Source organism: Gracilinanus agilis, chromosome 4 (assembly GCF_016433145.1).
Source record: "Gracilinanus agilis isolate LMUSP501 chromosome 4, AgileGrace, whole genome shotgun sequence".
NCBI classification, from domain to species: domain Eukaryota; kingdom Metazoa; phylum Chordata; class Mammalia; order Didelphimorphia; family Didelphidae; genus Gracilinanus; species Gracilinanus agilis.
In genome coordinates this window covers 68,906,869-68,934,453 of record NC_058133.1, presented here as the reverse complement: position 1 = coordinate 68,934,453, position 27,585 = coordinate 68,906,869, and the positions used below count along the sequence as shown (strand labels likewise).

At 37.0% G+C, this 27,585-nt stretch overlaps 1 protein-coding gene across 1 annotated transcript in view; it reads right to left on the bottom strand.

Moving 5' to 3' along the window:
• The window catches only part of TNN (tenascin N), a 71,095-nt gene that overhangs the window by 10,053 nt on the left and 33,457 nt on the right, over positions 1-27,585 (bottom strand). Inside the window, exons 9-15 of the mRNA XM_044674888.1 lie at positions 27,250-27,513; positions 18,160-18,423; positions 16,702-16,965; positions 13,675-13,938; positions 10,518-10,648; positions 7,777-7,909; positions 5,856-6,007 (exon numbers count right to left, since the gene is read on the bottom strand). Coding sequence (XP_044530823.1) covers positions 5,856-6,007; positions 7,777-7,909; positions 10,518-10,648; positions 13,675-13,938; positions 16,702-16,965; positions 18,160-18,423; positions 27,250-27,513 — 1,472 coding nt within the window. The remainder of the gene's footprint in view (positions 1-5,855; positions 6,008-7,776; positions 7,910-10,517; positions 10,649-13,674; positions 13,939-16,701; positions 16,966-18,159; positions 18,424-27,249; positions 27,514-27,585) is intronic.

Below are 27,585 nucleotides of genomic sequence, written 5' to 3'. Positions count from 1 at the left end.
AGGCCAGGCTAGATGATTTCTCAGGTCCCTTCATGCTCTAATATGAATGCCAGTTGTTGCTTCTTCATCATTTGAGCCTCATAAAGCTTTCTATGTAGGTAGGTATTGTTCAATAATATTTTACCTTGAAAGCAGCAAAACATCAAATAATTTTTCTGATGTATCCTGAACCATTCTCTACTTGGTACCTAAGGGAGTCTTACATGTCAGATCTCCTCTTTCTTTGAGCAAGAGCAAAGCCAGTCAATTTTTTTAGTAGTGAATAAGACAGGAAATTTCAAGAAACAATAGGTGATATATATTGGCATGCAGAAATTTAAGATTGAAGAGACCATATTCAAAATTGAGAAATCTTACACACTCATAAGCAAAAATTTAGAATAAATGAGCATTGTGCTCTTTCAGCTCTCTGTAGATTCTCCTCTGGAATCTTGGTTTACATTTTGCCACAAGAATTTCTTAGATAAATCAGCTTCAGATTTAACTTCTCCATACTTCCCTTAATTGTGCAGTTCTTTCTGCTCTCCTGGTATAATAATTAAATTCGTGAGAAGGGGTGAATCAATACCTGAAACATTGAAGGAATGGCTCCTTAGGGAGCTCATCAGCCTCATGATCAGGTGATTTTTTAAATTACTTTTCATATTTTTCATTACATTGAAGACTATGCCACCTTCTTGCAGGTGAGGTGCCATGTCTTCATTCCTCTCTGGGGTCTACTCCTAACTCTTCAGACCACATTAGTTATCTATTCAGTAAACTCCAATGGCTTTCTAGCACCTCCAGAATCAAATAAAAATTCTTCTGCTTGGTTTCCAAAACCCTTCATGACCTGACTCCCTCCTACATTTCCAGCCTTGATATACCTACTCCCCTCTACGGACTCTGTGATCCAGTGGCATTGGTCTCTGCACCTCCTCCAAAAAGACATTTCATCTCCACCTCACAATGTCACCTATTCTCAGAATTCCTTCCCTCCTCACCTCTACCTCCTGGCTCCCTTGGCTTCCTTCAAGTCTCACCTTTTGCAGAAAGCCTTTCCCAGTCTTCCTTAATCTTTGTGTCTTCCCCCCTGAAATTACTCCCAATTTATCCTGGCAAATAATAGACATTTAATAAATGCTATTTACTGGACATAATCATGTGACCCTTGAATTATGTATCTAGAGGATACCAGATGGTAATGGGATTTTAGTAGGTCAAGGAATGATTGGTTAGGACCAGTATCATAAGGATCACAGGGTTTGGGAGGGCCAACAAGATTAATCTTTCTGGATATCAAATGCAGTCCGAACAGGGGTTTATTGAGTTAGGGGAAGGAAGAGAAGGGAATTTGGATAATCTATCTAAAGAATATAAATAAAATCTAGTTATTCTCTTCAGAGAGATGGTATCTACACTGTCATTTGCCTCTCTACCTAAAAGTCCCAGTTCCTACAATAAATACACTCTACTAACCCAAATCCCCACCCCAAGATGGTGATAGAGGTGATAAGGTTGGAAGTTAACAGGATACACAGGAACAAGTTGTTGGTAAGATGGATCAGAAGGACAGTCACAGGAGAGAGAATAGTCAATCTCACAAGGTCCACCCAAGGAGATAAGATACACTCAACCTCCAGCTTCAACTGTCTCCTAGAAGAAGTCAGTCCTGCCACTTCTCCAGAATTCCAGAACTTTCCTGCCTCTGCCTTTGCAGCAGATCTTGCTCCTGCTCATTTCCTTATAACACCCTGGGCAAGTCACTTAACACCAACTGTCTTGTTCTTACAGCTCTCCTTTCTTAGAATTGATATTAAAGCAGAAGGAAGACTTTTTTTTGGTTTTGTTTTTGTTTTAATTAAATAAATGCTATTTGCCTGCCTGTCTGACTCCCCACAGAGTCCCAAGCTGGATACGATGGAAAGAATGATGACTCTGAAATCAAAAGAGCTGGATTCAAATCCCACCTGTGATGTTTATTGCCTGTATGAACATCACAGTGGGATTTGAATCTTAGACATGTCATTTAACCTTCTTGGGACTCAGTTCCCTTACATTTAATAGGAGAGGTTGGACTAAATGGCCCTCTAGATCTATCACACTCTTCTCTGGATTCAAGTCCCACCTCTGACACGTATAACTGTGTGACCTTGGGAAATTCCTTAACCTCCAAATAGTTCATACAATTCTTTGACACTCTTCATTACAAAGCAAGTGCTGACCTGCATTGATAAAGGAAATGTCCCTTCTGGAAATTCTCTAATCCAATAAAATCATAGATCTAATTTGTTTGCTTTTTTTTTTTTAAGCCAAGGGGAAAATCTGTTATTATATTCCAAAAGGCTTTCAAGATGAAGAGGATAGAAAACAAAGATGGAAATATGGCTCTAGTCTAATAGGGTTTTAAACATTTCCTGTTGTTCCTAATTCTAGCTCCCAACCAACTGCCTTACTACATCAGGGCATGTTTCTTCTGCCCTCTGCTAAGCAGTTAACTTCCTGCTGCCCACTCTACAGAAGATTTCTTCTGGAAGGAGTTCAAAGCTTTGAGCAGCCTGGACTGCCTTCTAAAGCCGTGGTCCATAAAAATGGATAAATCTCCTGGACACCACAGACACTGGAGCCACCGACGAAATGTGGTAGGGAGAAGCTCCCGAATTCTGAATGCTTCCTGAAGTGTGCTCATTTGAGGAGAGAACTGGGAGACCCTTCAGTTCATGCAATTCATCATGGAGACTTGGATGGAAATCAAACATTTTGTGTTCACATCGGTTAGACTAATAGTTGGCACTGGTTGTTGCTAAGTAACTTTATTATTATTGGGGCCGATCTCTCTAGTTCTAGGGAAGACACAGGATATATTGTAGCTGTATGGGGAGGACAGACATTTCCAGGCAGGCTGACATATCTTTTCATCAGATTACCAGGAAGAGATATCTCTTCTCCTCTGTTTTGGATTTCAGCAACCGTGAAAGACAGCTTGACATTTTTTGCCTCGTGGTCAACTATAGGCAGAATTGCCCAGAATTAAGGCTTTGAGCCTGAAGAGACAATATCTGCTGAGTTCCAGTGGTACAGATGAAAAGCAGCAAGTCTAGCCTTGTGGGTCTGCTCAGGTGAAAGGCTTCCCATGTTATTCTCCTTTCAGTCCCTTTTTACAAATCAATCTGGAATTCCCCACCCAACCCCAATTATTGCCTTTCAGCCATCAGAGGCAGCTGTGCGGTTAATAAGTTTTCTTCTTCACTGCTTATCAGACAGGATCATTTTATCTGTGGTTGCTCCAGTCCATTTGGCTTCAAAGGCCCCCCTGAGCAAATGGGTAAATGAATAAAGTTTGAGCACCCTGAGTTTATGCTTCCTCCTACCTAAAATGAGCTGGGGATGGCACGACTGGAGCACTGCAGGGGGTTGGGGGAGAGGAAGCAATAAGGTCTTCTAATAATGTGGGCACAAGCTGGAGAGGATCAGATTGTACTTTCTGGCAATCACTTCAGTTAATTGGATAAATCTGATTTGATCAGGGTAGGAGCCTCAGTGAATTATACAGACAAGGCTCCAAGAGGATAAAGCCAAGAAGCAGAAACTCCGGAGAGGGCCAAAAAATTCCTGCTTTTATCATCCTGACCCAAGTCTCAAATGCTCTTGTTTCTGTAAAACAGAGCCACGGCTGCTCTTCCTGGGCAACAAGCCTTCGTTTCAGATGGCTGAGGCAAATGACCCAGACGTAGGTGACCATGTTCCAGAATGCCTGCAGATAGCGTGTTTTCAAACCATATGGGGATCGACCACCTGGCTATTAACATGCTATTGCAGTGGGAAGAACAGGAAAATGGGATCTAATCTTAACTCTGAGACTCATTTACTAAGTGACAAAGGCAGACAGTAAGGAAGGATGTATTGAGCATTTACTTTGTGCCAGACCCTGAGAATAAAGAGAAAGGTAAAAGATGGCCCCTGCTCTCAAGGAACTCACATTCAGTGGTGGAGAAAACATGTCAATGATTAGGTACAAACAAGAATAGAAGGAAATGAGAAGAATACAGTCTCCTTAAGGGCAGGATCTTGTGGTGAAAAAAGAGAGGGATGGCTTCCAGCTCAGGGTTTCATAATTTGGGGTTCGTGGTTCCCCTTCCTCCAAAGGGTTCAAGTTTGGATTTCAGGGGCTTCCTAAAATTGGTTGGGGAGAATTATATCTTTATTTTCACTAACCTCTAACTTAAATGTAGCATTTCTTTCCATTATGAATTTTGAAGATTTCCTCTAATTATGAATTTTAAATTGCTTTTTAAAATTCAAATATGAATTTTTAAAAAAAATTAATGGGATGGATGAATTGCATAGGCTTCACCAACCCGAGTTCAAGTCCAATTTCTGACATGTATAGACTGTCTGAACCTGGGGAAGTGTGATCCCAAGTCACAACTGTAAGTTGCCAAATAGTTGTTGATGTCCATTTGAAAAGGCGTTCCATACCAGTGAAATCACAGTTCATACATAAATACATGGGTTTTTTGCCTTTTCTTTTTTTTTTGAAGCCAATACCTACGTAGTGCCTGGTACATTAAGAACTGCCTCTTGTGGGGGTAAAATTAGCAAGACTTGGCAATGGATTGGATTGTCATTAATGATGAGGGGATGGTGGAGGCTGCCATGGTAGTAAACATTTTTTATGCATATATTATGTCAGAAACCTGAGCTAAATTTTTTACATTTCATTTGATCCTTATGAAGGACATTGAAGAGAAGAGGATATTCCCAGGTTGTGACTCTGAGTGACCAGAAGGATGAAGGTGCCTCAAGAGGAAATAGGAAACTTTTAAAAAGGAAAGAGTGGTGAGATTTGGGGGAAAGATATTTTCCATTTTGGATTGCTTTTATTTTATTTTTTTATAAATTTTTATAAAATTACTTTATTTATAGAGAGGTCAAGGGCGTAAGTTTTTCTTGTTTTATTTATCAGCCTTTTCTGGACTAGGGCCATGTCCTAGTGATCTTTGTATCTCCTCCAGCCAGGAATATTGGGTCTTGCCATGATAACTGCTCAGTCATTGTTTGTTCAATCAATCAATCAATCAATCCAAAAAAAAAAAAAAACCTGCCTCATGGACTGAATTTGTCTTTTCTTTGCCTCAGTTTTCCCATTGGTAAAGATTGTTATGGAACATGTCACATAGAATCTCTGAAGGTTTCTTAACAGCCATCTTGTCTAAGATGCCCCCTTCATTTTGCAGTTGAAGAAATTGAGGTCCAATGAAGCTAAATGATTTGTCAAAGGTGACCCAGTTAGTAAGGAGCAGAGCTGATATGTGAACTGAGATCTCCACATTCCACAATCATTGTTGTTTGCCTCTGTGCCCAGATATCATGATCAAATTTATTCCAAAAGCATGAAGAACTGTGTAAATGGAAGTCATTCATATCATAAGCCAAACAACTCAGTCTTTCTGTTTTTGTATCTATAAAGAGGCAAATTAAGCCTTGATGGTGTGTAAGCGAAAACTTCCTAACAATTAGAGCTGCCCAAAAGTGAAATGGTCTGATTTGGGAGATAAATTATTCTCCCTCACTAGGGGTCTTCAAGCAAAGGTTGAATGACTTCTTATTGGTTACGTTGTAATGGGGATTCATTTTTGGCTTTGGGTTAGACTAGAAAATTCAAGCCTTCTGCTTTCCAAACCTTGGGAAAACAACTTTTTTTTTTAAATAACTTAGCTAAATCTCTGTAAGTACTGCTACAGGCTAACAGCTCCACCATTCCATGGAAAATGTAGAAATTAATTTCTCAAGGTCTTGTGGAGAAGCTTCTGCCAACCCTTTGGTCAAGAAACAAACATCTAGGTAAAGAGCTCTGGGAGAACCAAGTTACTCACAATCCATCCACCACCATCAGTGTCCATGTCACAGTACACTTGCATGGGCTGGTTGACATCACCATGCAGGTAGATGGTATACATGCCACTGCCAACATCTCCATTCTGCTGAACTTGACTGCAGTCGGATGGGTGGGGGAAACGAGCCCCAACTGGGAACCAAGCAGAGAAAAAGTATCATTAGGGAAGGGTAGAGAGATAATGAGGAGAGTTTTTCATTATTTTGGGAAGTTGTCATTTGTGTGTGGCCATTCACATTTTGTTGTTCAATAATTTCAATTGTATGTGATTCTTCATGACCCCATTTGAAGTTTTCTTGGCAAAGATATTGTAATAGTTTGCCATTTCCTTCTCCAGTTTACTTACAGATGCAGAAACTGAGACAAACAGCTAGTAAACATCTGAGGATGGAATTTGAACTCAGGTCTTCCTGACTCCAAACCTGATGCTCTATTCACTGAACCACCTAGCTGCCCACATACCTTGTGTTTTCGACCATCTTTTTTCAATAAACCCTTCCATAAACTATGCTCAAAGGGTTATAAAAGAATGCCTGACCTTTGATCCAGTACCATTGTTGGGTTTGTACCCCAAAGAGATCATAAATAGACTTGTACGAAAATATTTATAGCTGCGCTTTTTGTGGTGGCAAAACCTGGAAAAGGAGGGTATGTCCTTCAATTGGGGAATGGCTGAACAAATTGTGGTATATGCTGGTGATGGAATACTATTGTGCTCAAAGGAATAATAAACTGGAGGAATTCCATGTGAACTGGAAAGACCTCCGGGAACTGATGCAGAGCGAAAGGAGCAGAGCCAGAAGAACATTGTACACAGAGACTGATATACTATGGTAAAATTCGAATACAATGGACTTCTGTACCAGCAGCACTGCAATGACACAGGACAGCTCTGAGGAATTTATGGTAAAGATGCTACCCACATTCAGAGGAAGATCTGCAGGAGAGGAAACATAGAAGAAAAACAACTGCTTGAACGCATGGGTTAAGGTGGACATGATTGGGGATGTAGACTCGAAACTACCACACCAATGCAACTATCAACAATTTGGAAATAGGTCTTGATCAATGACACATGTTAAAACCAGTGGAAATGTGCATCGGCCATGGGTGGGGGGAGTGCGGGGGGTGAAGGAGAAAGTAGGAGCATGAATCATGTAACCATGTTAAAAATAAATATTAATAAATGTTTAAAAAATAAACCCTTCCATATATCCTTTTATCTTTCCCACTTTGTTCTCCAACATACCTAATAGACCTACCTCTCTCTTTCTCATTCTCTCTCTCTCTCTCTCTCTCTGTCTCTCTTTCTCTCTGTCTCTCTCTCTGTCTCTCTCTGTATCTCTCTATTTCTCTCTCATTCTCTCTGTCTTTCTGTTTCTCTGTCACTCTATTTCTCTGTCACTCTCTTTCTCTGTCTCTCTATTTCTCTCTCAGTATCTTTCTCTAGCTATGCTCTCTATTTCTCTCATCTATCTCTCCTTCCCTCTCTCTCACTCTCTTTCTCTGTCTCTCTCACTCTATTTCTCTTTTTCTCTGCCTCTCTATTTCTCTCTCATTCTCTCTGTCTCTATTTCTCACTCTCTCTGTCTCTCTATTTTTCTCAGTCTCTCTGTCTCTGTCTATTTCTCACTGTCTCTCACTCTCTATTTCTCTCTGTCTCTGTCTCTCTATCCCCCCCCCTCTCTTTCTGTGTGTGTGTGTGTATCAGAATTATTTTTTGGACTTTTGAGACCAGCCCTCAATAACAACATATTTTCATCTCTTCACTTCTACATCAACCATAATACTTCACCCACTTGTTCCTCTCTAGAGTTCCTCCCTCCTTCTCTGGCATCTGCTATATGCACTGCTCATGACATTTTATGTCCAGGCTCAAGACCCCATATTCCCCATATTACCTGTGGATAAGTTAGTGGATACACTCCTGCTCTGACGATCACCCTTAAAAGCCACCAGAGAGATGGTGTACCTTACTCCTAGGCCAAGGCCTTGCAGTTCAAACCTCTGGTCCCAAGGCCCCAGCTTCACCTCCTAGCATGAAAATATATGTTAGAGAATTGGTTATTCAAATTTGCTTCAACTAGAATATAATATTACTCATTTTGATGAATTTACATCAATAAGAGTTTAACAAGTGATAGAGGTATTTATTGTAAAGTAGCCTGGCCTCATTTTGATTAAAGTTATTACTAAGTTGATTTTTAGACAATTTTTGCCACCCACTGACAATCCCCAATAGTCTCCAAAATAATCCAGAGACCATCAATAACAAAAAAAAATACTTCTTGAGCACTTATTCCATAAAAGAAATTTTATTAGGACTGCAGAAGACAAAAAGAAATGTAAAATGGGACCTTTTCTCAAAAAATTTACAGTCTAGTTTGGGAAACAAGACATACAGAAAAGATAACTGAAAATATAGAAGCAAATTGATGTAGTGGACAGAGAACTAGCCTTGGAGCCAGGAAAACCTAGGTTCAAGTCTGGGTTTCTATATGACCATGGGAAAAATATTTAATCTCTCAGTGCTCCCACATTCTAAGTAAGGTTCCTGTAACTGCTGATTATAATGGATAGAGAGAATTTCAATACAGTGGGAAATTACTCCCATTGACCAATTCAGAGATGATGAGGTGCCTCTAACCCTCAAAAAATCAAAACAATAGAGGATAGAAGAATATATGGTAATAATATGCAATCAGAAGAGTGATACAGATAGAAAGAATTCTAGGAGGTAAAAGTAGAGAGAGTATACTGTTTGGGAAATTTAATGAAAGAAATAAGATGTGAGTGAAGCTTGGAAGGGTGGCTTGGAATTATGGAGAGGAAATGGGAAAGCATTCCCAGTGGAAATACAGAGGCTTATGCAGGATATGCTCAAGGTACAACAGTGAGACATGAGCTTGGAAAAGGAAGCTATAACTAGAATTTTGCTTTAACATAGTTCTTATTGACTACATTTAACTTTAGATGTCAGGACAATGAGTTTGTACTCTAATGTGAAGCCATTGAAGGATTAAAAGCAAGGCAGTAATGTAATAAAAACCATATTTTAGCAGCATTGAGCAAGATGGCTTTGACTCATGAAAAACTAAATTACCACTTCGGAAGTTACTAAAACAATGGTAAAACTGACATTTTTTTAAGTAACTGACATTATGCAGCACTTTCACATTTGCAAAGCAATTTTTGTATTTTTTTTTATCTCACTTGAGAGTAAAATTGGAATTCAAACCCCAGGTCCTCCTGACTTCAAGTCCAACACTTTTCCCTGTTCCTAGGTGTACATTATTTTTTGTGAGGGTTAGAAAAGGATTGGCCTGTATCTGTGAGTTAATTCAGTAAGCAGATTTCTAGTGTGGAAACTCCTTCCACCCTCACAGATCAGCAATTGCCTAGTAGTTCACCAGGATTTGCCAGGGGGTTCTGAGAAATTTAGCATATCTAGTCTTAGAAATAGCATTTGAGAGCATTAGGACTGAGCTGCTCTGATCTCAACAAATGATTGCACCATGTTGTTTTTCAATAGTTCAAATACAACAAATAAAGGCTTAGAGAATAGTGGTGATAGTATAAAAGTCATTAGTTCCCCCATGGGAAAAACAAAGCAAAACAAAACAAACAAACCCTCAATAATAAAAGCAAGTTTCAAGATACCATTCAATTCCTATATAAAATGAAGACATAAAAGATTTTGAAACATTGAAATTTTCCTTCTCAGATGGCAGGAGAGCGATGCTATAATATATATAATATAATAAGTAACACTACAAATATGCTCCTTTTCTTGCCCCTCGCCCTAGGATATGCCTCAATAGAACCTGTGGAACTTATAGAGGATTGGTCTACCAAAGACTAAAGCTACTGAGCAGGGGGATGAATCCTTCCTGCAGGTCCTGATACGCAAAACCAGACAAAGACATGAGGCTGGAGAGCAACAATCTAAAGCTCTGAAAGGGGAATGTCCAACTTCTACTGCTATATATGGTTGTTGAACCACATTTTTTTTCCAGGATGTAAGTTCCTTAAAGGATGTGACCATTTAATTTTTTGTCTTTTATTCCCATTGCCAAGCAGAGTGCCTGGCCCATTCTGGAATGCATATAGAACTAAATTGAATTGAATTAAAAATACTAAGGAATAAAAAAAATTATCTTTTGGATAAAAAGTAGTGTTTACCATGATTTTTTTAAGGGGGATGTTTTTATTAGAGTATAGAATTTATTTTGACGAGAAGGAATCAATGGCACCCAAAAAACAAAATATTATGAAAAATGTAGCTTCAGGTATTACTTATTATCCCCTGAGACATGTTTACACCAGCCAGGCCAAGACTGATGGCCATCACAGTAGCTATCATTCATCTCAAATGGACATATACCCAGGAATCCTTAAATTGTCACCTTGAGACAGTTATGACATATGGCATATATTATCTACTATTTCAGTAAAATGGGATCATCTACAGAATAAACAAGGCTGGCATGGGGCTGTGCCCATAGTGGACACTTAATACTTATTTATTAATTAATTTCCCAGACAGTCTCTAATGGTCATCAAGATAGTTGACTGAGTTCAGGTACTTTAAATACAGATGGGCAAGGGAAGAACAAAAAATAAAAGGCAAAGAGTCAAATACCTTGCTGGTGCCATCTGGAGCTTGGTAAGTTAGAATATAGCCATCAATCTGAGCAGAAGGTGGCATCCAGGTCACAACACCGCCAGACTGGGTCACATCAGATGCACGGAGGTTTCGGGGAGGATCGATGGCTATTTATAAAGAGTTGATTAATCAGTATTACTAAAATGAGAAGAAAGAGCAAAGCGTATGGGAAAGGAAAGATTGGAAAGAAGTGGAGGCTAAAAAGAAAATAAATATATATAGAGAGAATATATGTGTATATACATATATAAGTCTACAGATATCTTTTAGAAAATTATTCAATTCCAGTGTGACATGAAGACATGAAGACAGAAATAATGAAGTCAGAAAGATAAAAAGAAATAAAAGGGGAGGGGAAAGGATGAATGAAAAAACATCTATTTATTAAGAGCTCACTGTATCTTAAGAACAGAAACACAGACAAAGAGATAGAGACAGAGACAAAGCAAGGGGACTCTGGTTTTTTCTGTCTTCTAAGTGGTCCCCCCCCCCACAAGCTCCAGTTGGAATAATGGGTTATGAGGATTGCTATGTATGCAAAAAGACCTAAAATTCAGCAGCATTATAATTCTCAGTTATAATATTTGGACATTCGTCTCGTTATTTTTAACTATTCCTAAGATGTATCCTGAAATTTCCATTTTAAAAAAATCCTTGTTAGAAGTTATTTTAATTTAGCAGTCCCCCAGAAGATGCCTCTAGGCTACAAATTTTCCACATAAAGTCTCAGCTTAGAAGTAAATTACTATATTATAATAGGAATCAAACAACTATTGTTCTGAATTAGAGCTTTATGAGTACATTGAGTTTCTATAACACCAACTTGGTCTGATTTCCTCAAGTAAGAGGATTGGCATACCTTCTGTTCATTTGGTTATATGAGGGAATCTAATTTCCTGCTTTGGAAATCAAAACTAAATTTAAAAAATAAAAATAAAAGACCAACATTAAAAACTAGTTTGCTTTCATTTAACTCCTTGATGTCATGATTCCTCCTCAAAACATGTTTGATTGTCAGACTGAGAATATCAATTAAATAAAATAAAATCTCTTATGGCATACAATGATGCAAATAAGGGTTGCAGAATTCATGTGATCTAGAGATTGAAGATATCCTAAAGGTCAGCTAGTACAACTCCATCATTTTATAGAAGTAAAGCACAAGGAAGAGATATAATCATAGATTTTTAGAGTCGGAAAAGAACTTAGCAATTATCTAGTCCAAACCCTTCATTATTCAGTTGAGGAAAATGAAGCCCCAAGAAGTTTAGGTATTTCCCCAGTCACCCAGGTAGTCTGTGGCAAAGATGGAATTGGAACCTAAGCCATTATCTGACTCCTTATCCATTGTTCTTTCCAGGTCAACAATTTGTACACTACCAAGAAAGGCTTTCACTGTCTAGTTATTTGCCATTCCCTTCAACCTCAAGTCTTCCCAAAAGAGTAGGGTAACTGTGGAACTATCTTGTGTTTCAAAGCCCTGTGAGCTTGACTTCAATTGCTGATAAAATTCTACAATGCATTACTAAAAGGATAGCTAAAAGTAATGATTACAAAGAACCAGCATAACTTTATTATGGACAGTTAAAGGGAGAAAAAAGGCAAGATCATACTTCTCAATTAATAAATGGTTGAAAGATTAGAAAGAAATAGGCAATTTTCAGGTAAAGAAATCAAAACTATCAATAAGCACATGAGAAAGTGTTCTAAATCTCTAATAATTAGAGAAATGCAAATCAAAACAACTCTGAGGTACCACCTCACACCTAGCAGATTGGCTAAAATGACAACAGGGGAAAGTAATGAATGTTGGAGGGGATGTGGCAAAATTGGGACATTAATGCATTGTTGGTGGAGTTGTGAACTGATCCAACCATTCTGGATGGCAATTTGGAACTATGCCCAAAGAGCGCTAAAAGATTGCCTGCCCTTTGATCCAGCCATACCATTGCTGGGTTTGTACCCCAAAGAGATCATAGATAAACAGACTTGTACAAAAATATTTATAGCTGTGCTTTTTGTGGTGGCAAAAAACTGGAAAAGGAGGGTATGTCCTTCAATTGGGGAATGGCTGAACAAATTGTGGTATATGCTGGTGATGGAATACTATTGTGCTCAAAGGAATAATAAACTAGAGGAATTCCATGTGAACTGGAATTGATGCAGAGTGAAAGGAGTAGATCCAGAAGAACATTGTACATAGAGACTGATGCACTGTATGTAATGGAATTCTGTATTACCAGCAATACAATGATCCATAACAATTCTGAGGGATTTATGGTAAAGACGCTACCCACATTCAGAAGAAGAACTACAGGAGAGGAAACACAGAAGAAAAACAACTGCTTGAACACATAGGTTGATGTGGACATGATTGGGGATGTAGACTCAAAACTACCACACCAATGCAACTATCAATAATATGGAAATAGGTCTTGATGGATGACATATGTTAAAGCCACTGGAAATGCGTGTCAGCAATAGGGGGCGTGGGAGGGGGGGTAGGAGGGATGAAGTGGAAAGTAAGAACATGAATCATGTAACCATGGAAATTTTTCTAAAAAAAAAAAAAATAAATAAAATAAAATCTGAAATTAAAAAAAGAAAGATTAGAAAGGTAGTTCTCAAGAAAAGAAATCCCTATTATCATTAGCCATAAGAAAAAAATTCTCTACTTCACTAATAATTAGAGAAATGCAAATCAAAACAAATCTGAGGTTACATCTCACACCCAGAATATGGTAAAAAAGTTGACAAAACATGGGGATGTAGACACTAAACAATAACTCTAGTACAACTATCAATAACATGGAATTAGGTCTTAATCAAGGATACATGTAAAACCCAGTGGAATCGTGCATCGGCTAAAAGGAGTTAGGAGGTTTGGGGGAGAGGGAAAGAACATGAAATATGTAACTAGGGGAAAATATTCAAAATAAAAAATTTTTTTTAAAAAGTTGACAAAATAGATATGCAGAGCAAGAAGGCCTCAACTAGCCACCAGAAAAAGCAAAGATTGGAATCAGATGCTTTATTATTCCCTCCTCCCTAGCCCAAAAAATCATCAGAACTGAAAGAGAAAATAGACATCTTTTCCTTCTGTGAGTAATTTAACCATGGGTCCCCTCCTTACCAGTCAATGCTTTGGTGTTGGCTTTCTTGCTCTCCTGGTCTCCTTTCACAGCCCAGACATACACAGAGTACTCCATGCCTGGCTTCAGACCTGTCAAGATGGTGGCTGTCTTGGCCTTCTCCACTGGTATCTCCTTGGTCTCTCCATCAGCAGAGGTGTAGCGTACCATGTACCTATCTATGATGGCCTGAACTGGGTCCCAAGATATAGTTGCTGTGTTCTCTGTCACCTGATGAGTCATCAGATTCTTGGGATCATCAATTTCTTTAAGAAAAAAATTTTGGGAAAGGATAAATAGTGGCACTAAATTGGCCATCATTACCAATCCATCTCTGCAAGGACTGGGTCATGCTCGACACAATAATAGAGCTATTCCCTTCATGGTCACCTGGGGGAAGGTAAGGGAGCAGTTCCCATCTCCCAAGAACTATCCTAAATTCATTTTTTAATCAATAGCAGCAGCAATCTATTATTTTAAATATTTTTCTCTTATTGTTAATTTAATAAGCATTTCCTCTTTCCTTTCTACCTTCCAACTTAAAAGGAAAAATAGAAAAACAAAATATTTTAATAAATATGCACAGTCTAACAAAACAATGAAAAACTGAGAGGAATAGGATCTTCTGAGTAGCATTTTCAGTCACAAAATCACTGATTAAACAACCTCTCCTGAAATTTCCAGGGTTCATACTTAAAATTAGAGATTTTTTTTAAGTTGGAAGGTATATTAAAGAGATTATTTAATACAAACCTCTCATTTTGTAGTTGTTTGTTGTTTGTTTGTTTGTTTTTTAAACTTATCTTCTGGCTTAGAATCAATATTGCATATTGGCTCCTAGGCAGAAGAGTGGTAAGGGTAGGCAATGAGGGTCAAGTGACTTGCCCAGGGTCACAAAGCTAGGGAGTGTCTGAGGCCAGATTTGAATCTAGGACCTCTTGTCTCTAGGCCTGGCTCTCAATCCACTGAGCCACTCAGCTGCCCCCTATTTTATAGATTTTTAAACATTTTATACATTTTCCCACCTGGACACTCTTTTGAACATCTCTCTCATGCCTCCCATGAACCTTAATATCAAGAATCTCATCATCCTGTAAGATCATAAGAGCCTTGGTATCCCCATCTTTTCCTCTCTGCTCTTCTGATTTCAAGGTAGAACAAAGTATTCTTCCCAAAACCTTTCAGGTCTGCCCTCTTTTCATTTCTCACCCACTTGCATTTCTTCAGATTTCTCCATCATGCCCATGTCCCCACTTATGGGTATCTTCTCTCCCATTCCTCTTGATCCCCCCTTTTAGGTCCTTTTAAATGTTGTATTTCTCCCAGTAGATTATAAGCTCCTTGAGGGCAAGAACTGTTTTTCTTTTTTCTACTTTTAAACCCATTGCTTAGCATAGTGCCTGGCACAGAGTAGGCTTATAATACATATTTACTGAACTTTTAACTGATCAAAGAAATAGAAACTTATTGAAGATCCAAGTAGGCTAATGGACTTGTCCAACGTTGCACAAAATTGTATGGCTCCTAGTGTTTCTCCTCTTCCACCATGTTGCTTTTCCTTTCTTACATGCAATGGTGTGCTGGTAATTTTTTTAAAACCCTTAACTTCTGTCTTAGAATTGGTTCCAAGGTAGAAGACCAATAAAGGCTAGGCAATGGGGGTTAAGTGACTTACCCAGAGTTGCAGAGTTAGGAAGTATCTAAGGCCATATTTGACCCCAGGACCTCTGGTTTCTAGGTCTACCTCTGTATCTAGAGTCATCTAGCTTCCTCTACTAGTAAATTTTTAACAACCTACACTCCAGAAAAAAATTCAATACACTTTTTAACTTATTCTGTATTATTAACTTTTTATCCATCATTTTCTTAAATCAAGTTTTGATTGGTAGAGTTTGCTTAAATCTAGATAATAAAAAAATAATGAATTGAGTTTTGATTGGTAGAGTTTGCAGATTCCAAAATCTAAGTGCTTACACTGAAATTTTAATAACTAGCTCTCACTAGCCAGTTTGAGCTGGTTCCAACACAGTCCTCCTTGTATCTCTGTTAATTGGACCTCTCTTTGCAATAGATCTGTATTGGAGTGCCTCAGAGTTTTGAAAAAAAATGGCTTCTGCTAAATTCCTTCAGCTGACTTTGACATTATCTTTTTTTCCATATGCTAGAGGCACACAGGCACATAGGTGCATACGTGTGTAGACACACTACACAGAAGCAGCTTAAATTATAGAAAGGCAATGGTCTTAAATTCAGAGCTTATTATGGAAAAACAGGAAGATGGCATGAAGACAGGTGAATGATAAACACTAAAGAAATGCATCTCCTTTCTTAACTCCCCCAATCCTTTCCCTTCTTATTTTTCCCATTCAAATTTATAATTTCCTCCTTGTGAGTACAATCATGTTATTACTACCATCTCTTCAATCTCTGTTAACACATTATTCCCCTTTAATTTCCCTAACTATGATCAAAAGTTATTTTTCATTATAATCCCAAAACTTTAGATACCTTACTTCCTGCCCTCCAAAAGTATAGATTGGCACTGTGGGGAGGCATAAGCTCCCCCATGCACTATGGAATTGCCCTGAAAATAAGTCATCCATTACCCTTACGTGGGGTTTATTCTCATCATCTGTACAATGTTGTAGAATAGAATTTTTCTTACAAGCTCACAGGGGTATTGTGGATACTATTTTAATAGTTCTTCTTTAAAGAGTTTATAATTTGATAAGGATCCTGAAATTATTTTTTATGTGTATCAATAAGCAAAGCCTAAGAAAAGTTTTTTTTTCTAAGCTCTAAAGAGCATTTATCACCACATTTCATTAGATCAAGAGGTCTTACAAAAAGTTTCACCTGAACCATTGGACAACATAGGACTGGACCACTGCCGCCATTTTGTTATTTCTTCTGGAGAAGTCTAACATAATGGTATCCTAGATTGAATCCACAGTACTCTGATATCAACACCATTAGCTGACTATCTTCAAGCCAGTAATTTGGCTTCTCTTTCTCTCCTCTCCTATTACCTGTAAGGGCTTTTGTGCTGGCTTTCTTGCTCTCCTGGTCCCCCTTCACAGCCCAGACATAAATGGTGTACTCCATGCCTGGCCTCAGACCCATCAGGGTGGTGGTGGTCTCGTCCTTCCTCACGGGCACCTCCTTGGTCTCTCCATCAGCTGAAGTGTAGCGTACCATGTACCTGTCTATGGCAGCCTGGACAGGATCCCAGGAGATAGTGGCTGTCTTCTCTGTCACTTGGTCAGTCACTAGGTTTCTAGGGCTATCAATCTCTGAAAGAAAGAAACAATACAATCCTATGAATAAGCAGCAAAGCCTGTGACCTGAAGTACATTTGTCTTGGTCTGAGATAATTTCAGACCCTTCTTGTTTTTCAGAAGAGGCATTTTCTTTTTGTCTTATCATATTCTTTTTAAATTGTCTTATTCTCCCTAGGTCTTCCCATGTTTCTCCAGCAAGAAGATTACTTTCTTCAGGGAGACAGAATGCTATAGTAGAAAAAGCACAAAATTAGGGATCAGAACTCATTTATCCTCCCCCTCATAAACCTATTCCGATTCCTGACTTCACTATTTCTATTAAAGGTACCAGAGTCCCACTATTCTTTCAGTCATCCATTTTTAGAACTTAAAGAGTCATTCTCAACTCTTTACTTTTATTCATCCTCCAACCAGTTATAAAGTCTTATGAAGTCTACCTTTAGTATCCGTCTCTTTCTCCCCACATAGCCATCTCCCTAGTTCTGGCTGTTACAGTAGTCTTCTGATTGCAACTAAATCTCTCCCCTCTCCAATCCATCTCCACACAACTGATAAAATGATATCCCAAAAGTACAGATCTTTATATGTCACTACCTTGAATTATAACTATCAATGGCTCCTCATTGCCCCTAGGATAAAAATTCAAACACATATGTTTAGTACTTAAAGTTGCTTATACTCTGGTTCCAGCTTGGATTTTGAAGTTGATTGTACATTACTCCACCCCCTACATATACCATCATATTGTAGACAAATTGGCCAAACAACATGAAAAAAACTAATGTACAAACTATAGAGAGAAGATAAATTGGAAATAATAAAGGGAAGGAACAAGCATTAAGGGGGATTCAGAAAAAGCTTATTATAGAAGATGGAATTTTAACTGAGTCCTGAAAGAAGCCAAAGAAGGCAGGAGATAGATTCTAAGCATAGGAATTCAAAACGACTTCAGACACATATTAGGTATGTGACCTTGGCTAAGTTTCTCAGCTTCTCCAAGCCTCAGTTTTCTCAACTATAAAATGGGGTTAATAATTGTATTAACCTCCCAAAGTTGTTTTAAGGATCAAATGAGATTTCATATGTAAAGCACTTAGAACAGTGCATAGCACATAATAAGTGTTTAATAAATGTTTGCTTGCTTCCTTTTCCCCGATGGGTCCATATTGTAATTTCTTATGTTTTCATGTTATCATGATTCATTACCTGTTGGGGCTTTAGTGTTGGCTTTCTTGCTCTCCCGGGCTCCTTTCACAGCCCAGACATAAACAGTGTAATCCACGCCTGGCCTCAAGCCTGTCAAGGTGGTGGTGGTCTTGTCCTTCCCCACTGGTATCTCTCTGGTCTCTCCATCAGCTGAGGTGTAGCGCACCATGTACTTGTCTATGACAGCCTGGACAGGGTCCCAGGATATGGTTGCTGTGTCTTCTGTCACCCGATCAGTTATCAGATTCTTGGGATCATCAATTTCTTTAAGGAAAAGTTTGGGAAAAGATAAGCTGTAGCACCAATTTGGTCATTAGTGCCAATCAATTTCCATGCATATGGGTGGAAATGGCAAACCTCTAGGACTTTCATGATGGGTGTCTTCTGAATAATAATCGGGTTGTTCCTTTCATGGATACCTGAAGGAGTCCATGGTACTCCTACTGGTAGTTTCTAGTCCCCATTTCCCAGGCTCTGTTTTAAGTTCATTATTTTGGGTCATTTTGGATAGTTAGCTTCTCAAAGAGGGAGATAAATGGACTACCTAGGAACAAATCTTCTATAACAGAAGTAGTCCATCCTCCTGAGATCAGCTTAGAGCATCTGAATAAATAAATTCACAGTTCTTCTTCCTCACCTTAAAAAATAACTAGAAATGTGCCAAACACACTAAAAGAACAATTAAAATCTTGAATAGAAGGAAATTCCCATGGAAAAATATTTTAGAATTGAGGAAACAAAGAAAAGGTCCTAATTCGGGGTAAGATAAATCAAGGAACAATTTTTTTTAATTATAGTAACTAAACCTAGAATTCTAGGGACATTGAAGAATCAAATACTCTTAAGAAATCTAGAGCTTTATGGAAGACAAAATAACTGAATGGAAAAAAGTATGAAATTAGAACTTGTAATGAAAATTTTTTAAGTAGAATTTATGGTTTTAAACAGAAGTAACCTGATTTTTAAAAATGGAGATAATAAAACCAAAAAATGCCAAAAATAAAATGGGAATTATAGAAAAAAGTCAAAAGACAGTAAAATCAGAAAAGAAAACATTGGGTCACTACATAATCTACCTGGAAGATCACGCTTGGAGAGATCATTTTACAATCACTTGTGTTCCAGAAAATCATGATGCAACAAAAAGTCTGAATCTGGTATTTAAGAGACAAAAGAAAATTGCTCAAAAGTACTAGAATCAAAGAGTAAAGTACAGATCCACAAAATCCAAAGTATAGGACCAAAAATAAGACCAATGTTTATCTCATATTTGATGGTCTAGCTCCATAGTTATCAATAGCTCAGAATCTCAAAGTCTGAAAGCATCTACTCTCATATACATCTGAACAAGAATCTCACTTACTACAGAACCAAGAGGTAGGCATCCTACCTTTGCTTGAAAACTCCAGTGGAAGAGAGCACACATACTCCTGAGGCAGACTGTTTCACTTTTTGCCCTAATTGTTAGGAAATTTTTCTTACATCAAGATTAAATTTGCTTCTTTACATTTTAAACCCCTTTCTCCTTGTTTTGCCTTCTGGGCCCACACAGAACAAGTCTAATATCTTTCCTGTATGAGAGTCTTTCAAATTCTTAAAGACAGCTATTATATGGCCTCATCTTATTTTTTTTTTTTAGCTTAAATCTTTCCAGCTCCTTCCTTCCTGGTTGCTTTCTTCCAGGCATGCTATAGTTTGTCAACATGGTCCTCACAACTTAAAAGCAATACTCTATAAGTAGTCTGGTCAGAACAAAATAAAATGGGATTATTAGCTAGGTGCCACCATAGAACACAGAGTGGTGGGCTTGAAGTCTGGAAGTTGTTGTTCAGTCATTTTCAGTCATGTCTGACTCTTCGTGACCCCGTTTGGGATTTTCTTGGCAAAGATACTGGAACAGCTTGCCATTTCCTCCTCCAGCTCATTTTACATATGAGGAAACTGAGGCAAATAGTTAAATGTCTATTTTAGACATTTAATACTTAAGTCTTTTTAAAATATTTAAAATTTTTAGTATTTATATTTTATATGTGAAAATATAAATATATAAATTTTTGAATTTTTAAAAATAATTAAATCTTATTAAGTAAATAATAAGATTTAGACAGCTAATAAATGTCTGAAACTGAATGTGAATTTAGGTCTTCTTAACTCCAGAGCTGGCATTCTATCTACTGTGCCACCTAGTTGCCCTAAGAAGTCTAGAAGTTTAAATCAAGTTTCAGACATTTACTAGCTGTGTAACCATGAGCAAGTCACTTAATTTCCTTTCCTGTTTCCTAAGGTGTATACTGTATATAACTACACTACAAAATGAGGATAAGAATAGCACATACTTCTCAACATATTTATACGAATTAAATACTTATAATGTACCTGGCTCATGGTAGATGCTTAATAAATTTTTGTTCCCTGTCCCCCTAACTCTCTTTATCTACATGAATTCTGGACATTAAAGCTCTTTCATGACATTGTAAAAATAAATCAGTTTTGAAGGCTACCATGTCAGACTAATGGCTAATTGATTTTGTAGTCCACTAAAACCAAGGAGATGTTTTCTAGATAAAAAGCTATCTGGCCATGTCTTCCAAGTTTTGTACCTGTGAAGTTTTGTTTTTTTTTTTAATTCAACTGTAAGATCTTAGATTTCAGCCCAATATTCTAGCTTGTGACTATTATCTAGTATATAAACTCTCTGTTACTGCTTTGTGTCATTTGCAAACTGGATAAGCGTTAGTACTACCAGTGCTTAAACTACATTACAAAGCAGTAATCATCAAAACTATTCAGTACTAATTTTAAAACAGATAGGTTAATCAGTAGATCAGATTGGATACACAGTATACAGAAGCAAATAAATATAGAAGCATAACAGTCAATAAACCCAAAGACCATAGTTACTAAAGAAAAGCTCCAAATGGATACATGCCTTAGGCATGATTTGTTTATTATATCATGAACAAATTAAAGGAACAAAGAAGAAAATTCTCTTCACAATTATGGTTAGGGAAAGAGTTTATAACCAGCTGAGGGACAAAGAGACTCAAAAGAAATAAAATGGACAATTATGATTATATAAAATTTAAAAGATTTTATACAAAAAAAATCAATGTGGTTAAAATGAAAAGAGGAACAGTTAATTAGAGGGGGGAAATCTTTGTAGCAAGTTTCTTTGACAAAAGTCTCATATCCAAGACATGCAAGGAAGTGATAAGTTATATAAGAAGAAGAGCTATTTCTCAAGAGATAAATAATGAAAGGGTGTTAAAATTAGCTTTCAAAAGAAAGAAATCCAAGTTATCAATATCACATGAAGAAATACCCCAAATCGCTATTAGAAAAAATGAAAATTAAAGCAACTCTGATGTTCTATGTCAAACTCATCAGACAATTAAAAAAAAGAAAATTATTGGAGGGGCTAAAAGAAAACAGGCACAATGATGTCCTGAAAGTAGAGGTATAAATTAGTATAACATTCTGGAAAGAAAAAGAAAGGAGCTTTTAAATGCCAAGAAAAGAAAAAAGATCAGAAAGAATAACAGGGTAGCATGAGATTTATTTTTTGAAATAAATAAATCTTTTTATTTGAAAAAAATAAATATTTATCTACACCAGGAAAAGGGAGATGTTTTTTTAATCTGTTAATTATAGTGGCATGAGATTTATTTTTTGAAATAAATAAAAATTTATTTGAAAAAAATAAATATTTATCTACACCAGGAAAAGGGAGATGATTTTTTTAATCTGTTAATTATAGTGGCACAAGTAGAATAAAATGATCAGGGAATTAGGAATAAGGAGGAAGAACAAAGGTATATAAGTCAGAGAGCAGAATCGAAGAGGAGACTGCTGCTAAAGAATGAAGATTATAAAAGAAAAGAAAAGATAAAACCCATTTGTGATTGAAGTCTGGGCTAAGAAGAGAGAGTAACAATCGAATGTAATAGACTTTTCTAATTGCAGCAATGCAATGACCCAGGACAGTCCAGAGGAACTTATGAGAAAGAACACTATCCACATCCAGAGAAAGAACTGTGGGAGCAGAAACCAGAAAAAAAAATATGATTGACCACATGGTTCCATGGAGATATGATTAGGGTTTTGATGTTAAAAGATCCTCTAATGCAAATATGAATAACATGGAAATAGGTTTTGAACAATGATACACGTATAACCCAGGGGAACTGCTTGTCAGCTCTGGGAGGGGTATGGAGGGAGAGGGGTGGAAATCGTGAATCATGAAACCATGGAAAAATATTCTAAATTTTTAAAAAATGCTTAGGATCAGATTATTCCAAACAAAAATTCATGTACTTAGTACAGATTTCATTCTTTTAAATGGGCTAGTGAGGAGCAAAGAGAACCAAAAATATATATATAGCAGCATTTCACAGAGAAAAAAATAAACTTAAACATCGGAACTGTGCATCTTAATAGGATGAATTTATTCTTGAAGTAAGAAGGAGGGTGGCAAAATGAAATAGAAACAAAGCAACAATTTCCTATGTACAAGAAAATATTTAAAAACATGATATATATTTAAATATAGAAAAGAAAATATATTTAAAACATAAAGATTCTTACAGTTAAAAAGTTGGTTTGGAATAGAATTTATTATTACTTGACTGGATCCAAAACAGCAGGAAGAGTAACCATGATTTTAGTCACACAACAGTAAAAATAGTAAGAAAACAAACAAGGAAACCCTACAGTACTATGCTTCAAGGCACCATAGATCATAATAATTTCCAAAAATCAGCCAAGGCCCAAGGAATGAATTAAGGCATGAAGAATAAGAGATTTCTCCCTCTCCAGAAATGTGCATTACTAACACATTTCTGTATGCAAAGGAGAAAACTGGATATGGTAATTTTCCAAATTATAATTCTCTCTTCATGTAACTGTATGAACTCTAAATCTCCCTCAACAATGAGTTCATTGCCCCCAATAAGTTTTTCAATTAGAAAAATATATCTATCAATGTGTATTTCATTGAATTTTGCTACGTGATGGTAAAGAATTAATGAATCTTTCTAATTCTCTTTTTATTACCAAGAGTTACTTAGGTTGTTTCTTCATGTGGTCAGTGAACTAGACTAGGAGATATGGCTGCTGTGGTCACTTTAACTATCTTTATAAATAGAATCAACTAATATAGATAATTGAACAGTAGGACAACATTTATTTTTTAGCAGGAATAATTCGGTATGTCAGACTTTGATCAAAAAAGTTCATAGGTGTAACATGAATAATCAAAGGAGCCCACCTACTGGCTGATGTTGGCTAAAAAATTGGTCTCTTCTATCCTTAGAACCTACAGGAATGACCAACTTCCTGGCCAGTTTCCATAATCCTCTCTGGTATAGCCCATGGTTAGGAGGTCCAATAAGGAATTGTTTTGCATCCCAAAAAGGAAGCCTATGACTCAACTAGATGTCAATGCACATGGTCAGTGCCATTATCCACTATTATAACTTTTCTTTAAGTCACAAGCAGAAATTGCTGGTATTATGGGTCCTTTAATAACATTTTATTGTTTAAAAAATTTCTTGCAAATTTTATCCTATTTTACCCCAAAAACAGAGGTAGGTGCTTTTATTATCCTATCAATTTTTTTAAACCCTTATCTTCTGTCTTGGTATCAGTTCTAAGACCGAAGAGCAACTAAGGCTAGAAAATCAGGGTTAAATGACTTGCTCAGGGTCACACAAGAATTTTATCTAGGGTTCATATTCGAATCCAAGTCCTCCTAACTCCATCCTGGTGCTCTATTCACTGTACTATCTAGCTGCCCTAATCCTATCTATTTTGCAGTTGGAGAAACTGAAAGAGATAGAGGTGAAGTGACTAGCCCAGGATCAAAGCTCCTAAGTATCTGAGACTGGATTTGAACTCGGGTCTTTAATGACTCAAAGTCTAGTAATCTGTCCACTGTATCTCCTAGATGCCTCAACTAGGTTTAACAAGGGACCAAAGTAGGTACTCTATTAAAAGAGGGTAGGTCATATGGTCAGCTCAATGAGAAGTGCCCCAGTGGAGCAGATTTACCAATTTCTCAATTACATGTGTATTTCCAATTCCCCTTTAATCTGGGTTTTGATGCTCCTGACACTGGCATGCAAATCTGCCACTTTACTATTATATCTCTTCTGAACCTTAATAAGGAGGAATCGTTTGAAAAGTCTGTAGAACTAGCATATTTGCCTAAGAAAGTGTCTCTTTGAGTTAGGAGTCTGCTCTACCTTTCTGTCAAAATTGGTCAGTAGGTGATGCCATATATTTGTAATAACATTTATTATTATTAAAATAAACTTATAAAGTAACTCTATTAATAAAGCAAATTTTTAAAAAAGGATCTGTACCATTATCAACAAAGTAAGTCTCCAAGAGAACCATAAGGGACTTATGACAAAAATGTCAAAGAAGGAATTTTTGGAATCTGATTGCAGATCAAAGCATGTCATCTTCCATTGTATTTCTTTCATGAGATTTCTTTTTTACGGATGATATGTGATTTCCATCAAGACATGAGCAATATGGAAGTATGTATTACATGAAAAGTCTGGGTACAACTTATATCAGATACCTCAGGGAAAGGAGAAGAGGGGGTGGGGTAAGAAAAAAAAATCTGAATTTTAAAATGTCAAAAAATTTTGCCAGAAAGTTTTTCTGGGGTACATCTAGGTGGCTCAGTGAATTGAGAGCCAGGTCCAGAGATGAGAGCTCCTGGTTCAAATCTGATCTCAGACATTTCTTAGCTTTGTAATCCTGGGCAAATCACTTAATCCTCATTCCCTAGCCTTTAATGCTCTTCTGCCTTGGAACCAATATCAATAATGATTTTAAGACAGAAGGTAAGGATTTTTTTTAAGTATTTATACATGTAACTGAAAAATTAAAAATATTGGAGAAAAAATAAAGGAAGAAAAATTTAAAAAGAAAAACAAATTTGTGAATTTAATTGATAAAGGAAACTGCTGGTAAGGAAATTTCATCTACCAATGCAGGTTGCCACCTACTCAGTAATTTATAGCCCTAGAGGTATGCTTGCAACAATAAGAACGAATGACTTTTCCAGGGTCTCAGTCATATGTAATCAACTAATCAACATTTATTCAGCACCTACTATGAGCCAGGCACAGTGTTAAGTTAACACAAAGAGGGAAAAGACAGTCCCCGCCTACAAGGAACTCACAACCTAATGGAGGAAGACAACATGCAAACAAATATCTATTAGCAGGCTATATACAGGATAAATAGGAAATAATTAACAGAAAGAAGGCACTAGAATTAAGAGGGGATGGGAAAAGCTTCTTGTAGAAGATGTATCAGAGGCAAGATTTGAATCTAGGTGTCCTTTCCTCCTCTATGCAATAAACAGCATTGCCTCTCTATCATCTCCAGGATCAAATATAAGCTATTTTGTTTAAAAATTACTAGTATGAAAAATGTTTTACATGATTGCGCATGTAAAATCTATATCAAATTGCTTACTGCCTTGGGGATGTATGACAGAGGGGTGGGAGAGAAAGAATTCATAAGTCAAAATTTTTAAAAGAATGTTTAAAATTGTTTTAAAATGTAATTGGGAGAAAAATAAAATATTATTTTAAAAAATCTTCTGTTTAGTTTTTAAAACCCTCACCTCATCTTCTGACTTAGAATTGATTCTAAATATTGGTTCCAAGGAGGAAGAGTAGTAAAAGATAAGCAATTAAACCTTTCTTGCTATTATTCATACATGACACTCCATCTCTGAATTCTGATTATTTTCACTGACTGTCTCCCATGCTTAGAATTCCCTCCCTCCTCATCTCTTTCTCCTGGCTTCCTCTGACTTTCTTTAAAATTAAAATTCCATTTTCTACAAGAAATCTTTCCTGATCCTCCTTAATGAAAGGGCCTTCCCTCCTTTAATTTTCCTGTATACCTTATTGGTACATAGTTGCTTGCATGTTGTGCACACACACACCAACACTCCCAATTAAATTATGAGCTTCTTTAAGCCAAGGATTAGGGTTTTTTTTTCCTTTTTTTGTATCATCGGTACTTTGCCCAGTGCCTGGTAAATAAAGATGCTCAAAAAATGCTTATGGACTTGATTTCCTGACTCGAAGAGTATCTCTTTGTAAGTTCCATCATAATTCTTAATTTGGGGGAGGGAGTATAGACAGCCTGCCTAGGGAAATTTAAATTGTTTATAAGAGAAGGAACAGAGGTAGACTTTGAGAGTAAAGAAGGGGCTGCAGAGATCCTCTAATCCAGTCATCCTGTTTTATAAATTAGCACATTGAGACTTCCCAGAGTGGCCAAGCCTACTGTAGAACCCAGGCCTTCTGTCAGTCAGGAAGACAATGTATATTTATCAGACACTTATTATGTGGCAGGCACTGTGTCTTAAGTGCTATGGATACAGAATGGAGCTCATAATCTAAATTCTGACTCTATATTCAAAATATTTTCTGTTATATTCAGTTTCTGAATAAGTAAAAATTAGAGAAATAGTATGGTACAATGGAAAGAACGCTGAATTTTCAGTCAAAGAACTTGAGTTCAAATTCAACATGTTTGATAAGGGGCAAGACACTTAATTTCTCTGAGTTTATAAAACAAAGGATCTAGAATGGATGACTCCTAATGTCCACTCTAGTTTAGATCTCTTATCCTATACCTGGAATGGTAATTCTTGAAGATATAATAGCACATTGATTCTTTAAAAATCAAAAATTAAAGTTAATTATATAACAGCTACAGAGCAATTTTTAATTGATTTAATAACAAAAACAATTCTCAAATATGGAATGCCCAGATTCATAACAAATAAACCCATAAACAACAACAATGATGACAAATTTCTCTTTTCTCCCTTGGCAGCATAATAGAAAGAGCACCAAATCTAAAACCAAAGAACTTTAAGTCAAATTATTAATTTGCTGCAAATGTGATCCTTGGGAAGTTACTTCACCTCTATTCCTCAGTTGCCTCTTCTGAAAAGCAGAGATAATAATACTTTCCTTATCTACTTCACAGAAGTGTTGTCAAGAAATCCCTCTGTCAATTATAAAGTTAATATAAAAGGTGAGCTATTACCTGTTGGGGCTTTAGTGTTGGCTTTCTTGCTCTCCCGGGCTCCTTTCACAGCCCAGACATAAACAGTGTAATCCACGCCTGGCCTCAAGCCTGTCAAGGTGGTGGTGGTCTTGTCCTTCCCCACTGGTATCTCTCTGGTCTCTCCATCAGCTGAGGTGTAGCGCACCATGTACTTGTCTATGACAGCCTGGACAGGGTCCCAGGATATGGTTGCTGTGTCTTCTGTCACCCGATCAGTTATCAGATTCTTGGGATCATCAATTTCTTTAAGAAATGTGGAGAAGGAAAAGAAGTTGTCCATTACTCTAATACATTGTTATGCATATTGGTGAAGAT